This window comes from Liolophura sinensis, chromosome 7 (genome assembly GCF_032854445.1).
Source record: "Liolophura sinensis isolate JHLJ2023 chromosome 7, CUHK_Ljap_v2, whole genome shotgun sequence".
Lineage (NCBI taxonomy): Eukaryota > Metazoa > Mollusca > Polyplacophora > Chitonida > Chitonidae > Liolophura > Liolophura sinensis.
In genome coordinates, this window is record NC_088301.1 from 35,027,039 (window position 1) to 35,044,363 (window position 17,325).

The 17,325-nt window shown below is 37.9% G+C and overlaps 1 protein-coding gene across 1 annotated transcript; it reads left to right on the plus strand.

Moving 5' to 3' along the window:
- On the plus strand, positions 1 to 10,466 carry LOC135470326 (uncharacterized). Its single transcript, XM_064749191.1, has 3 exons — positions 1 to 1,609; positions 5,391 to 5,552; positions 7,639 to 10,466. Exons 1-3 carry the CDS (start codon positions 805 to 807, stop codon positions 8,229 to 8,231), a joined length of 1,560 nt encoding a protein of 519 aa, XP_064605261.1. The 5' UTR covers positions 1 to 804; the 3' UTR covers positions 8,232 to 10,466.
- Positions 10,467 to 17,325: the final 6,859 nt, after the last annotated feature.

Sequence of the window (17,325 nt, forward strand, 5' to 3'; positions counted from 1 at the left end):
GTTAATATGATGCCCTTTTGGGCATAGTGCTTTTGCTAACTGGATTTCTACAGAGGTCATACAGGAGATTCTGATGTGATGATGTATTACGTACGGCACCAAGTACTGGTAATAGATACAGAAACAGAGGATACTTAGTTAACAAAGGACATTCTAGTTTTGTTACATGGTTAACAGTGCTTACGAAAAGCCAGCTCCATAGTATGTCGTGACTGTCTGTCGTGTAGTCAATAACAAGGGCGGCCCTGTAACAGGATTTACCTATAGTACACATTCACTGGGATGGAGAGAAATACAAGGGCAAGTGAGAACGACTGAGATCAGCGATAGCAAGTTGTTACATCAAGCAAGCGTAACATCGCTTCAAACTTTCAGAGAAAGTGCCGTCGTAAAGTCGTCGGAACCTTTAAAAACTATTTCATTACATTACGGAGGACTCAGTAATGTAACAACAGAGGAGGGATATACCAGCTGACTCTCCTTGAGAAAATAATATATGTATATACCGGTGTATAACCTGAAGACAGTCAGAAAGTATGCTAGCAAACGGTAAATGCCACCTCTAAAAAGTGAACACAGAGAAAATGTTCGCATTGCGCCAGTCCTGTGAAGTATGACAACTGAGTTGATGCACAGTAATGAACAATTGTTATTTGAAAAGGGAACAGAGAAAGAAAAGAAATATTGTGTTGCGTATTGCCATTACATGTTAACGAAGGACTATGGACATGAGGATCACGATGACTGACATATTTATAAATCTTCCAGTAGATTGATCAGGCTCCTACAGTATTCCTCCTGTTCATGTGTCAGTGTAGTAGATACATGATGTACGCACTGAGAGAGAACAGTACGCGATGTACCAGCGTGTTTTTGTTGTTGCTGTTGACGTTGGTTTCTCTGACACATCAGCAAACGCCCTCAATGACGAGAGGACACGATATTTGCAACTTATACCGTATTACATGTTCATTGCCTCGTAACCCATGCGCTATTATTGGTAAAAAATGTATCAGTGTAGAAACTAACACAGATCAGAACTCAAATAAAACATGCAAGTACATATGCAAGCCACAGAAACCTGTTGCTAAAACACCGTTTTCAAATACCCAAGAAAACATTTCTGCGAATTCTTCGGTTCCCTTTAACGAGAGCAATAATGTCAGTAGTCCATTTACAACAACTGCTCCTGATTGGAAATCTGACCCCGCCTATTGTGAAAGAAATTTTTTTTGCAAGAACGGGGGCCGTTGCCTTAGAAAGAAACGTGAAAACCAGACGGATATATTAGCTTGCCAGTGTCCAAAAGAATTTAAAGGGTCTTTATGCCACTGGAAATGTACAAAGAAATGTCAGAACAACGGGAGTTGCATTTTTCATGAAGACAGTGAAAAATGTCAGTGTCTGCGAAACTATACCGGGCAGGAGTGTGAGATGAAGGTGCAAGTGAAAGAACCAGACAAACCAGAGATCTGGTACATACCAGTGCTTATCGCCTTTGCAGCCCTAATTTTCTGTGTGCTGGTAATTTTCATCGTGCAGAAGCTGAGATGGAGATCTCTCCTGGTCACAAAAATGTTCCACTTCTTCCAACCTTATGAAGATCACGGTGAGTATACATATAGACGCATTCGGCCATGTATTAATATAATGTTTGTAACTGTTCTTTAAATTGTACAATCAATTTCGCACGCCTGTGCTTTTGTGCATGAGTGCAGATCTTCAGTGGTTGAGATGCAAGTCTTCAATGTTCAGTCATGTTATCACAATGGTTTTTATTTGTTTATCCAAATACTTCTTTCGTATTGAGAAATTCATTTTGGTTTCATTTCTCCCTTAAAACGTTACATTTCATGTTCAACGTGTTATATCTGTAAAAGCGTAAGTTGGTGGGTTTAGAGGAAGGGAGGTTGGCATCACAAGAAATGACAGTTATTTGTGCCTTTACTTGCCAAAGATTGCCACTTAAAGTGACTTAAGTCAGCAATTATAATACAAGGTGGGTTGTGTATTTCAGCGAATGAGCAACACGATATTACGTAGTCAAAACATAAACATTTCAATCAAGAAGTAAAGAGAACGTGCGTAATTAAAACGCCATACTATGGGCAAGTCTTTATCCAAAGTGTCGAGACATTAACCACAGAGATCATAGTCTACACTGCGTTATCAGTAAGATGTGTTCATCAGTAACCATTGTTATGTATATACATGTGTGGATCAGGGAGACGAGTAAAGAATCAGTTCATTGTCTGTGTTGGGATTTAAACAACGTAATAGTACCACAAGGAATTGCCATTCGACAAGTATCGAAACTGATCATCCCAAGTGGTAGGCAGTAAAAAGTTTCTTACTTAAAATGCGTCGTTGCAAATATTTTATTTTATGAAATTATATTCATCGTTAAATATGCCCAGTGTCTTGAATTAGACTGGGTCTGGCAGTTACCTTTGTCTTCAATTACACGGGGTCTGATAGTGATCTGTGTCTTCTGTCACACTGTGCCTAACACTGACCTGTGCTTTGAGTCACACTGTACCTAGTAATGACCTGTGTCTTCAGTCACACTGGGTCTGACAGTGACCTGCGTCTTCAGTTAAACTGTGCCTAGTAATGACCTGTGCCTTCAGTCATACTGTGCCTAGTAATGATCTGTGTCTTAAGTCACACTGTTTATTAAGTCACACTTCAGTCAAACTGTGCCTAGTAATGACCTGTGTCTTCAGTCGCACTGGGTCTGACAGTAACCTGCGTCTTCAGTCAAACTGTGCCTAGTAATGACCTGTGTCTTCAGTCACACTGGATTTGGCAGTAACCTGTGTCTTCAGTCAAACTGTGCCTAGTAATGACCTGTGTCTTCAGTCACACTGGATTTGGCAGTAACCTGTGTCTTCAGTCATACTGTGCCTAGTAATGACCTGTGTCTTAAGTCACACCGTGGATAGTAATCATCTGTGTCTTCAGCCATACTGTGCCTAGCCTCATGTGTCTTCAGTTACACTGGGATTGGCAGTTACATGTGTCTTCAATCACACTGGGTCTGACAGTGACCTGTGTCTTCAGTCACATGGTGCCTAGTAATGACCTGTGTCTTCAGTCACACTGGGTCTGACAGTGACATTTGTCTTCAGTCATACTGTGCCTAGTGATGACCTGTGTCTTCAGTCACACTGGGATTGGCAGTTACCTGTGTCTTCAGTCACACTGGGTCTGACGGTGACATTTGTCTTCAGTCATACTGTGCCTAATAATGACCTGTGTCTTCAGTCACAATGGGTTTGGCAGTAACTTGTGTCTTCAGTCACACTGTGTCTGACAGTGACCTATGTTTTCAGTCAGGCTGTGCCTAGTAATGACCTTTATCTTCAGTCATACTGTGCCTAGTGATGACCTGTGTCTTCAGTCACACTGTGCCTAGTAATGGCCTGTGTCTTCAACTGATATTCTAGCATGGTACACGATTTGAATAGTGATTTCACTACTGATTAGAACATACCTTGCGTCTTAACAACATCATTGAAAACTGTAGACTGCTTCTCTTTGCGTGATTCCTTCCTATTTTTACAACTTTATACACGGGTACTGTCTTAGTTTTTTGGTGGTTTGTGTTATACGTCGTTTTTGTAAAGTATTGCAATTATTGACCTGGAACGTCTTTTATCGTTGACGGCTGGTATACGAATGTCTGCTTCGACCCAACGGTCGGTCACTCTGGGCTTGGCAGTGATCTGTCAGTGATGATCTGTGTCTTCAGTCACGCTGTGCCTAGTAAACACATGTGTCTTCATTCACACTGGGTTTGGCAGTAACCTGTGTATTCAGTCATTTTGGGATTGGCAGTAACCTGTGTCTTCAGTCACACTGGGTTTGGCAATAACCTGTGTTTTCAGTCACATTGGGATTGGCAGTGACCTGTCTTTTCAGTCACACTGGGTTTGTCAGTAACCTGTGTCCTCAGTCACACTGGGTTTGGCAGTGACCTGTGTTTTCAGTCACATTGGGATTGGCAATGACCTGTGTCTTCAGTCACATTTGGTTTGGCAGTAACCTAAGTCCTCAGTCACTAAGGGATTGGCAGTGACCTGTGTCTGCAGTCACACTGGGTTTGGCAGTGGCCTGTGTCTTCAGTCACACTGGGTTTGTCAGTAACCTGTGTTTTCAGTCACATTGGGATTGGCAGTGGCCTCTGTCTTCAGTCACACTGGGTTTGGCAGTAACCTGTGTTTTCAGTCACATTGGGATTGGCAGTGACCTGTCTTTTCAGTCACACTGGGTTTGTCAGTAACCTGTGTATTCAGTCATATTGGGACTGGCAGTGATCTGTGTCTTCAGTCACACTGGGTTTGGCAGTAACCTGTGTTTTCAGTCACAATGGGATTGGCAGTGACCTGTGTCTTCAGTCACACTGGGTTTGGCAGTAACCTGTAATTTCAGTCACACTGAGTTTGGCAGTGACCAGTGTTTTCAGTCACACTGGGTTTGACAGTGACCTGTGTCTAGTAATGATCACACTGCGTCTGCAATCTCACTGTTTTGTAATCACCTGTGTCGTCAGTCATACAGTGTCTAGTAATCACCTGTGTCTTCAGTCACACTGTGTCAAGTAATCACCTGTGTCTTCAGTCACACTAGGTTTGGCACACTGTCTAGAAATCACCTGCGTCTTCAGTCACACTGTCTAGTAATCACTTGTGTCTTCAGTCACACTGTCTAGTAATCACCTGTGCCTTCAGTCATACTGTGTCAAGTAATCACCTGTGTCGTCAGTCACATTGTCTAGTAATCACTTGTGTCTTCAGTCACACTGTCTAGTAATCACCTGAATCTTCAGTCATACTCTCAAGTAATCACCTGTATCTTCAGTCATACTGTCTTGTAGTCACCTGTGTCGTCAGTCATACTGTGTCAAGTAATCACCTGTGTCTTCAGTCACGCCATGTCTAGATATCACCTGTGTTTTCAGTCATACTGTGCCTAGAAATCACCTGCGTCTTCAGTCACACTGTCTAGTAATGACCTGTGGGTCCAGCCATACTTTGTCAAGTAATCACCTGTGTCTTTAGTCACACTGTGCTTAGTAATGGTCTGTGTCTTCAGTCACGCTGTGTCAAGTAACCACCTGTGTCTTTAGTCACACTGGGTCTAGTAATCAGCTGTGTCTTCAGTTACACTTTTCCTGGTAAAAATCTGTATCTTTAATCAGTATAAGTCCGCCAGACATTACTCTATGACATCCATTAATAATCGCAGTAACAATTTGACAGATACTTCAAATTATTTTGCCATAGAACAGAGAATGATGATAGGTATGGAATTAGCACCCTGTAATGTTTATATTATGTTTACATTTCTTAAACTTAACTTGTAAAATGTACTCTTGCTTTTTTCAGATGGAAAGCTGTTCGATGCATTTATCTCATTTCGGTCCAACAAAGCAGACTATACTCAAAGCGAGGATGAGAAATTCGTTGTCCGCGTGTTACAACCCATGTTGGAAAAAGAATATCAATATAAGGTGTGCGTCCACTACCGAGACTTTCCACCCGGAGACAGTAAGTAAAAAATAAGATATGCTCTCATGATTGAAGTCAACGTACAGTAAGACGGGTTTGATATCAGCAGAGTAATAACATTGTTTCCAAGATGATTCCGACACATTTTTTCAGATTTACGATTTATACATAGAAAGGCAACTGATTAACAATTCATTTTTGAATATTCCTTTTGTCACTACTTTTGTCTACATTTTACAAGCCATTTGTCGGATACACCTGTCATTGCTGGAATTATTCATATATTTGTTATTTATATATGTTGTATGACGAGAAAAGGATCGTAACTGATGACTGACTTTTTTTTATCGGAGATCATTTTCACAAAAGCCTAAATAGTATCACAAGTACTTAACCGCCTTGGCAATCAGTCAGCCGTAACCATTATGTTGCCATGCAATCTAGGCTGTATATATGCTTTGTAAAATAGATGGCAGAGGTATAATCTACACTTATCCAAGTGCTCCACTCTCATATAGACGCATTAAACATGTGTATTCTTTAGCTATATTTCTGTGTAATTAGTCGACGTCAAGAAGTACATAAGGGGTATTTTATATATACTATAGTTCTAATATTGACTATGAACACCTTTGTTTTCATCTGTTGATGGTTAAGTTTATTCTTTTCAGTTCTGAGTCACGCCAGAGCAACCACCAGCACACCGCGCCAGTCTAGTTAAAATACCTGGCTTATCCTATAGCTTTACCCATTTGGATTGTGTTTAGTCATCATCTACACGCAAATGTGTTTTTGCTTCAGATAATAAACCACAAGTATATACTGTGTGCATATGTGTACATGTACGTTATACACCACTCATGTATTACATATGAGGACATCCGGGTTGCAGCATGTCAATGTAGGCCAGTTATGGAGAATGCGTATGTTATGTACCTTTTTCATTTCAGTGAAACACGATCAAGCCATATAATTGCAATGCTGAGGGCTGAAATCAGTCATTCGTAAAACAAAATAATCAGCACAATAAGCTAGCTGGAAATGATATTTTATGTATTTTTAAGTATATATGCATGTACTTATATAATTCTTGTTAGACCTACGTATTGACACAGTCCGGCGTTATTTATTCGAAACTGTTTGTGATTGATTCCATACCCTTTGAGCAGATACATTCATTTGTATGTTATTTATGTATCTGTATTTCTATCTGTAATATGCTTGTAGTCGTCATTCATCATGACTGAGATTATATCTGTGGTAGACATTTTTTAGATAGATATATATATATAAACTTCAAAGTTGTGGGCTTAACGTGTAGTCATTGGCATAAGTTTTTACTTTGTAGGTTATTCATCACGAATCAACCTATTATTAAGCTTAATAATGACTAAACGCTTATATAAAGTGAGCTACCTATATAACAATTCCTACACATAAATAGCTTCTTTTTTGTTAAAAGATGTTACATTATACCTGGCCCCGTTATTATTACACAAATTTCAGGAAAAATAACGCAAAGGGACATGCCAAGAATAATGAAATTTTGATTTAACTATAAGTTCGCTTCGTGACCCCTGGGCCCAGAGTGCATTCCAGTAACTTAATGATAATGAAAAGCATCGAATACTTTCAGTGCTAGTACAAGAAGCTTGTCTCGAGTTGTACTTGAAGAGTATTGTTTTTGTTTGAAAATCGAATCAGAAAAACGGCTTATATTAGTTAGGACAGCTTGTAGTAGTTAAAAATGAAGCTTTGACAAAAAGCCAATATTAAGTTTGTGCATCTAATGTTAATTCTCGTTCTCCTCGTAAGTGTCTCAATATAATAATTGAATATAAACTTATATATAAACGGATGGAAAACATGCGTGACACTTGGCACGAAGCGTCAAGGGAATGCATGGCTGAAAGTAATGTATGATCTATTATCTGGCTTTAACTCTTGAAACCGTGTGACATGAAGTACTGTGCAAGCCTACGACTTTTGTAAAGAAATTGCCATTTGGGATTTTTGTATTAAAGTGGGTTACACTTAGTAAAAGATCCTTCTTAAGAATAAGAATATGAAGTGTTTCTGTATGACACCTCTTACGGTCTGATTATTCTTGTTTTTTCGTTTTCAGCAATCGCCAATAACATTATGTGGGCTGTGGAGAACAGCAGGAGAACCATTATGATTCTCAGTCCGTTGTACGTTGGAAGTAATTGGACACGTCTCGAATATCAAAAGGCTCTACAAGAAATGCTGCAGCTACGTCACAAAATCATACCAGTCATATTCGATGACATCTCGGATACACACATCGAGGATCCTACCCTGAAACATATCCTGTCATCTGTAACCTATATTACTTATCCTTCAGCCTCAGACGAAAGGGAACACAATAAGTTCTGGCAGATGTTGCAAATGGCACTTCCAAAGAAACGTTCCTGTGAAGAAGAGACGTCATCAACATCATCGCATCCGCAACTGGCGCTGTCGTCTTCACAAACTCTCGTATCCCAGGAAAGCTGGCAGAGTGGACGTACGGATGTCACCGATATATCAGAAGACATTGAAATGGAAGAAGTCCCGTGTAATGATCACGTGTCCGTAAACGTGAATGAACTAGACAAAATCAGAGTGACTTCAGCGATAGAGACCCCAAACAAGAAACAGCTAACTTTGAATAACAACGCTGATAAATTTATCTCCATTCTCGAGGGTGTCTCGTGATGAGTATGTTAATATACTTCAGATGGGGGACTATTCCAAGGACGATAGCCAAGCGCGATCGTGTTTGATCTCTTTCCAGTTGATGCTGGTGATATCGGAGGATTACATATCCGAATATTCTCTTCTGAGCAGACCAACTTTTATAATGGTGTTCATTTTAATTCATCAACCAATTTCACAGTGCTCGTTAAGATAAAGTTCGATCTACTTCTTCCAGTCAAAGCACGAAGAGGTACTTTTTGACGCGGAGCTGGAAAGAAACATTGGTCTACAACCGTAATGGCATATTACACAAAGAGTTACCAATCTTGTCTACTAATGTCTAAAGACGTTAAATTTCAAGATGTGAAAGTTATAGTTGGACAAGACAAAAGCTACGTCGAATTGTGTGATGATTTGTAAATTATGTCAGCATTTTAGCGAATTTATTGGAAAGCGTCTGGCTAAAACTTAGAATGTTGTACAGTTTAGCTAAATCTACCGACATTGTTTTGTGTGAAGATGTTTTGTTTGAAGAACCTAAGGCATGGTGAAAACACGCACCATTAGTTAGTACTGCAGATTTATTGGAAACGTCCGGTTAAAACTTAGAATGTTGTACAGTTTTGCTATATCTACTAGATATTTTTTGTTTGAAGACGTTTTGCTTGAAGTACCTAAGGCGTGGTGAAAACACGAACTATTAGTTGGTACTGCAGCTATTACTTTTCAAGTTTTACATTCTTGCCATCGCTGTGGAGAAGCCTGACACTGCAGACTATTTGCTTTCGGGTTTGCTCAGTTAAAACTGTGATCAAACAGGGATCATTACAGCATGAGCTGTCAATCTGAAATCTGCAGTTTCTGTCTCTGTATACAGAACCAAGTGAATTAGAGTATAACTTTGAAAGTGCCATATAAATATAACGATATCTGATTTATGCAAATAACACTGAAATGGAAAGGATAAAATGCATCATCTAATTGTCTGCATAAACGTGATGCTCAAATGGGCGTGTAAGGTTTCCCAGAAGAAAGACAATACCCTGAAATGTTATCTTACCTTGTTTCGCCCTGTTTTTGTTCGGTATGGTATTGCATTTAAAATGCGATATTCTGTACACAATAAGAAAATATACAGACCTATTTTATATTACTTGTGTGTATACCTGTAAATGCCAAAGGGTTCCGTTGACGTCAACCATCCAGTAGACGAATTTTAGGAACATAATTTGCTCATCATAGAACAATAACCATAAGGCGACGTATAAACTCTTAAAAGTTTTTGTATATGACAATTAAGATTTTGATGACATGAAGTCACGTAAAAGATTTAGCCACTTTCACATGGCCTGTCAGAACTCACAAAGTGCTTCGTGTGACTTCCACAGAAAACACCATGCACGAATAAAATCTATTATAACGTTATTTGATTACGGCATTATTCATCTTTGACATTAACTTATGTCACGGTTATAATGGAATATAACGTAATGCCAAAAAGCATTTTTGTTTGAAATTTAAACTGGTTGAAATTTTATTTGTCTGCAGATTAAATTGCATACTATTGTCAACTATGTACAGTTTCAATGGTCATTCGCATTCCCAACTTTCACACATCTTGGATATTGTGCAGTTACGTCTTAGTGTATTTTCCATTGTGTCATTATACTTGTACTGAATCCCACACTGTTTAGCTCTCATTCAGTACTTGATTCATTATGTGTATATTTGTTTGTTATGGGATTTGGGGGGATTTTTTCTTGTTTTACAATATTGTATGCATTATCATGAACAAAAGTTGTAACGTATTATTGCTTCAAGAATTAGTCACATCGATTTGAGTATGCTATAATAAGGGTTTAAAATATGCTGAAGGAGATGATACAAGTTGAAAGTTAAATTACCTACTTCATGATTAAATGTGTTCAAATATGACCTAAACAAGAATCTTTTAAAAATGGAAATGAACTTGGGACAAAAATTTTAACTTACAAAACAAATTCAAATATAAATGATGTCATAGTTGTTTGCATAGTTAACTAATAAAATAGTCTTGTTTACCTGAAAAAAATCTTGATGAATGGAACCTGCATTGAGCAAGGTTCACAAGTTCATTTTACTTCATTACTACACTTTTGAAGAGGTCATATTAATTCATGGATTGCATACGTCAATGACTTGTACATATGTTTACAAAAGTGTTCTTAATTGTACTGCTGATAAATTTGATCATTACATATTAAATGATTGTTTTGACTGGCGTTAACTGTTCGATTAATTCGATATGTAAGGCATTAGTGATTAATTTGTTCCTATATATTTGGTAATTACAAAATTCGTTTAATGTCGAATCATTCGTGTAATGTCGAATCATTCGTTCAATGTCGACCTTAATGTTAACTTTACAGGACCCGTATTATGCACGAGATTTGTGCGTCGTGTGAGATGGACTACACAGAAAAGTATTCTCTATGCTGTATATCGTTATATTTATATTTGTTCCCGTAAGAAATTTCCGTAGCATAAACCTTTTTGATATTATGCTCACATCGTAGCAAAAGTGTTGCCGCGTACGTACGATAGTCAGAAGCATTTACATGTCTGAACGTTTTCATTTATCGTTTGACCAAGATGGCGCTTAGCAGGCAGCTGATATCTGAATCTGTGCGACAGAGTTCAGTGCTAAAATATTATTCTATACCTATAAAAAATGTAGTTTAGGAAGCACGACAAAATCTTTGTGAATACAACGAAGATCGCTTTAGGACAAACGATTCCGAATTTAAATGCAAGGAAAGCATTGGAACTTACTTGAGGGTTATTAATTGATAAATTTTCACAGAGAGGTAACACCCATATAAGAGGGTTGTTTTTCGAAAAAGTAGAAGAGAGAATTTGAATGTTGTGCGTGTATCATTTATCATGTAAAATAATGAGTATAATATATTATCACTGGTTCTTACGGACAATACAACATGAGCTTCACCAGGTTTTAAAACAAAGGCTTCTGCATTGGAGTAAAATGGGAGCAATGAATGGGTATCATACAGTGCAAGTGTGCTGTTTTTAGGAATGCTCTTGATCGTGGTATTGATAGTTAAAGAGCAACACAATATAGCCCGTAAAGTGGACTTGCCTGTGGGTGAATATAATGGATAGATGCTACGTCGAATCTCCTCCTGTTATGGATGGAGGCACGTGTGAAGCCTATATATATGTATGAGTGTGTCTCTCCCTATATATATATATATATATATATATATATATATATATATATATATATATATATATAGAGAGAGAGAGAGAGAGAGAGAGAGAGAGAGAGAGAGAGAGAGAGATGTTCTCTGGGACAGTTTCACGCGCTACTTCACATTAACAGCCGCTTGACGGACGAAGTGATGTGCCCTTGGCAAAAATCACTAACTTAGCGGAAATTGAGTCTGGTGTCCTCTCATAACTAGGGCTATGTCTTTGCTGCTTTTTCTCGGTACACTGTTAGCAATTATATCGAATAGTTCATACGTATACCATATTTGATATCGACCTTCAAACATATATGCACCGGCGCACATTGCATTATCAACCAGTGCAAGGTCTCAGCGTATATATATCCGCGAGACAAACCTTATGGGTGGAAGGCTGTAGGGCTCAGTTTCATTACAAACGTAAATATATTACAACACAAATCATTTTCATTATGATACTGGTAGAAACAGTCGTATAAATATGTTACAACACAATTCAATTTCATAACAGTATTATAATAATTTCGTTTATAACATAACTATATACAAGACTCACCTAAACCTGTGTGCACTAATTTCTCTCTGCTTATGGAGAGAGTTAAACAAATTTTTAAAAAAGCACCGCACTAAACACATGGTTCTCATGAATAGACCTCCTGAGCGCTTTTTAGTTGCGTTTTAAGTGGCATGAATAAGGCCGTCTACACGATTAGCCCGAGGCGAAAAAAAATATTCATCTGAGCATGGCCCATAGAATTATCCGCTTGTACTCTCAGTAACAGGACACATGCTTTATTTTCTGCATGTATTTTCACAAATCAAATTGTAAAATAAACGTCCAGCATAAGCCATGGAACCGGAGATATTTAAACTATCCACACGTTCAACATTAGCCATGGAGCCAGTGATGTTCAAACTATCCACGTTCAACGTTGGCCATGGTGCAGGAGATATTCAAGCTATCCACATGTTCAACGTTGGCCATGGAGCAGGAGATATTCAAACTATCCACATGTTCAACGTTGGCCATGGAGCAGGAGATATTCAAACTATCCACATGTTCAACGTTGGCCATGGAGCAGGAGATATTCAAACTATCCACATGTTCAACATAAACATTTGAGCAAGAGATATTCAAACTATCCACATGTTCAACGTTGGCCATGGAGCCGGTGATATTCAAACTATTTTCATGTTCAACATAAACATTTGAGCAAGAGATATTCCATGCACCCACGTGTCAAACATGTATCTTTAAGCGGGGATATTCAAACAATCAACATGTCCATTATAAAAATACTGTGAATGTTCATGTCTGTGCATTTCTGGTCCCCAGCATAAACCTCTGAACTTGGATATTTAAATTATGTACGTGCGCAACGAAGAAAAGGCATGTCTAACGTAAGTAAAACGATTTAACCGATAATATTTAATGCATTCTCGTGTCAAAAATAAATCGTTGGTCCGAGGGTATATCAATTAAATGTGTCCAGCTGAGCTCAGGATAAACAAACCACCCCCGTGTGGAACACGCTATCCACATGTCCGGCGTGAAAAGTTTAGGGGAAGGTACATAAACTTTCAGGTACACAAACCGTCCACGTGTCCATCAATAATCACTGGTTATATTCCATCTATCACAGTTTCCAGTAAATAAACGAACCTCGGATATTCACACTATAGAACCGTATAGCCCGAAGTAAGCAGGGGTAATATGATACTGTACATATTATTTTCCTTGAGCGCATGTTGCAGTAATATCCCCTCAGTGTGATGAATGATACATACAAAAATTGAAACAATTTCAACTAGTCAGCTGAGACTAATGAGATCGATCACATTCAAACTGGTAAAATTCTCGACATAAGCAGCATAACATTTAATAACCCCACCCCCATACATCGTATTTAAAGAATAGATTTCAATCTTCCAAGAGCGTATTGAACAACTGGACTAGCAAAATTCTAGCTATCCACGTCCTTAGCTGATACAATTCATGCGACCCTTAGAGGACATAACATCATAACCACTAAATCATTTAAAATGCCTTCATTTTGTGATGCTTATCATGCATTTAATATATGTTATTACGCCACATTACCCACGTTAGAATTCAAATTCAATCCCATTAAACTCGCGTTTAATATATTTAAATGCATTTCATTCCTACTTTCAAAAATATTTTTGAAACGAAGTGAAGGTATTTTTTTTAAATATACATGTAGTGTATGCATGACGTTTTATGTTGCTGCATTTTTCTTGCATTTTTTTTTCAATTACTAAGTGACATGCATAATAATGTACAACTATTATTAGATGTTAAACACTTTTTATTTATTTACACTCCAAAATTCTTCGCTTACACGATGTCGGCCAGTTTTATTGCTCGATGAAACACAGTGTCAGTTGTAAACCGCCGACTTTTGGCGAACTTTCTCACGTTTGACGAACAAATATGCGCAATCATTTTATTTAGTGCTGAAACACGAGATTTCATGGCAATATAATCGCTCGACACAATAATATAAACAGGAAAAGCGTACTGATAGCGAACCAGAGAATAAGCGGTGTGAAATAGTAGAAGTTTTCCGCGTGATTAATGCGAGATTAATACTACATTCTTGTGCGGTTTGACAAGAACTGCATATGCTAGACTTACTCTATTCTCATGCGGACTGGACTACAGTCTAGAATTTTTGAGTGTTATTCTCCTGTTATATGTCAATTCGCTCAAGATGGACAATTCATCAAGAACGGCACAAAGATAACATTAGAATGTTTTTGATCCGAGGGTTTAATGACAAGACGCATGAGTCGAGAAACGAGAATATTATAGTTTAGTTTAGGTTGGTTTAGAGATAACCGAGCAGAGCCTGGGGCAACCCACAACCATCCCCAGCTTACCCACAGATATACATCTTGTAAAGATGCATCCTGTAAAGATTACCAAAATGAAAACATAAAACAATTGTAGGTACTGTTTTGATCTGAAATTTTCACATTTAGAGTAACATATCTATAAAGTTTGTCAACATACATAACTGAACAATATTCCTCACAAACCAATAAACATAGTCCAGGTAGATTAGAAAGGGAAAAAAAGCGAATCAAATAAACAATCTTTGTATAGTGATGTATTTCTTGTGTAGAATTTCTTTGGGCAGTTACTGAAGCGAACAGTACAGTTTACATGACAAAACATATTCAGCGATTTCTAACGTTTTTTTTTTTACTTTACGCCGGTTTGTGCATTGTCAGACCGTGCCCTTGGGGCAATGTGACGCGCATGGCCAAACTAATGATTCTGAGGACGATATGATAAACCGCCTTGTGAGTAGGTCAGTATATTCTAAAATACAACACCAAACACCTGATTTACCAGTTTAGTGATATATCTGAAAATACATCTATGCCTCTTGTGTTCGTAGCTGTATATAGGTACTAAACATATACTTTAACTAAGACGATTAATGTGCTTTTACTGAAAAGATCTTATGTATCAGATACAAATTTAAAGAACAATAACTCTCATTTAAACAGCAGTTGCATTGAATTGACGACAGTTATTAAAGAAACAGAGTCTTTATAACAGACCCACTGTTATTAACGGTAATCTAAGCAATCACCTATATTATGAATTCGTATATGAAATTTGTAAACAAAAGACTACCTAAGTGTTTGGTTCTACAAGTAGAGCGGACAGTCTCCGTCAAGTTAATATGTTTGTTTTTAATAACTAGCCTAGGATATTTACTGCATATTTACTGGATTTAATTCAGTACATAAGATTTGAGACAGTGGTTTTATATGATCAAACCATGTGTGACAAGCGTTCACCTCGAAATTGGGAGATCCGGGATCAAACCCGGGTCGGGTCATACCAAAGACTTTAAAAATGGTATTGTTGCTGTCTCGCTTGGTGCTCAGCGCTGAGAGGTTAGACCAAGAAAACAGGACTGTTTGGCCCGGTGTCAGTGTAATGTGACTGGTTGGAGCGTCATGTCGTTAAGCCCAACATACATTCATTCATTTATATCTGACAATGTATTATATCAATGTTACGACTCTGCTTCACGGCTTCACAAGTCCAAACATGGGATTGGTTGACGTTCGGAATTTACATATGACGTTTCCATTATTCTGTTGTCTAACATACAATAATTGACTGTTATTACCAACCATAGTTCTCTATCATTCAATGTAATTCCTTACCCTACACCTTTTCATATTTTCTTTCGTCACCTACCAGGCACTGCTGATGAAGAGTGAAATGCCAGGGTGTGGACCGTCTCGAATAGGCCATGGCATGTGACTTACTACGTATATGGTGTCAAGAGGCCAAAGAATTATATCTGTCTGTACACACGTATCTAATTGTATAGTACAGGTACATAGCGTCCGAATTCCTCACACCATAATGATACAAAAACAATATATAATACCGGTTTCAGACTTGACAAGTGACCTAACGGCGTGGTATTTTCATGAGATTTCGCCCATGTCGAGGACCACAGATCTACTCTTTACGATCGAGAGTAGTTGTAAAGATTGAATGTTATGTGCAAATGAGTAAACACAATTATGTCTGTGGCTCTATTGCTCTTTTATTGCAGCTTGAGTTGAAATAAAGACAACCAATGATATTTTTTCTACAGATAAATATAAAGATTTGGTTACTCTTTTTTTCATGTGACTACATACTGAAATGACAGTATGTATCTTATCGTGTCTAGTCTGACAGAAGGCATTTAGGTAGTTTCTTGCACCAATTTCATCCGGTGCACTGATTTCAAAGTACGTTTTAGGGAAATGACACAGAGTTTTCGTCTCCGGAGACAAGCAATTTCAGAAACTCGTCCTCGAAATTTCCGGAGAACAAGTGACTTTCTTCCTACGAAGCGGTATGACCTTTGGTAGGTATATGTTTATTAGGTGAGGTACATGCATCCATCACACCAGTGAGATAGGTGACATCGTCTATAGGTATTCGTTGCATGGCTTGAGTTAGTATATATTGCAGACATTTCAAATGTGTCCATATGTTCTTTAACTTATCCATAAATATCCATTATACATTATCAATGTATAACGGAAATCAGTAAATTAGCAATCTTCTATATAATTAGAAATAAGAATTGCTTGGCTTATCACTTTATTACCGGCTCCTTGTTAGCAATCCTGATCAATTCATCCATAAATCGATCATGGAGACAGTCAGTGATTTGAACAATGGCATTATTTTAGAGTTATTTATTGTAAGTTGAATGCCACTCAGTGCACGTTTCGTTCAAATTTTAACCCAAAAGAATAGCGCTCACTTGTAAACTCACGAAGACATAATAAAACAAGAGAGTCTGAAACGAATATACATTTCCTGTTCAGAACCGGTCTGAGACCTGTAATTTAACTATACAGCCATTGTTGTGGTATCTTTAGAAAGTTACATTGATTTTGAGAGAGAGAGAAAAAAGAGCATCAGGTCTAAGTTTGAACAGTTAATTTGCATCAAGGTGTTTTTATTTGCTTTTTTTGTCCGTCGATTGCAAAGATATACCTTGTAATCTAGTCGGTACAAACATGGAAATGCCCTATTACTTAGATAAATCTGGGAGAATACATGCTAAGCACCACGACGACCTCATTTAGTATATGACTGCATGCATAAACATAGACACGTGACTGCTGCATGATTTGTTCGTACATATTACATATGTGATATATATGATGCTCTGCGATTGGAGGGGTAATCACATGATTTCACCAAAGAGGTGTCACCATTAATTGAATTAAAAAAATATCACATGCCAATGGTTTACACCTTACACAAGTTGTTTAACCCAAATCTGTTGTCCTAAAAGTAACGTATT

What these genes read in the sequence shown, in the direction of transcription:
- LOC135470326 (XM_064749191.1), top strand. Translation starts at nt 805, where the DNA reads ATGTGTCAGTGTAGTAGATACATGATGTACGCACTGAGAGAGAACAGT. An exon ending in CCAACCTTATGAAGATCACG is followed by an intron (nt 1,610 to 5,390) that starts GTGAGTATACAT and finishes TGCTTTTTTCAG; the next exon opens with ATGGAAAGCTGTTCGATGCA. An exon ending in AGACTTTCCACCCGGAGACA is followed by an intron (nt 5,553 to 7,638) that starts GTAAGTAAAAAA and finishes TTTCGTTTTCAG; the next exon opens with CAATCGCCAATAACATTATG.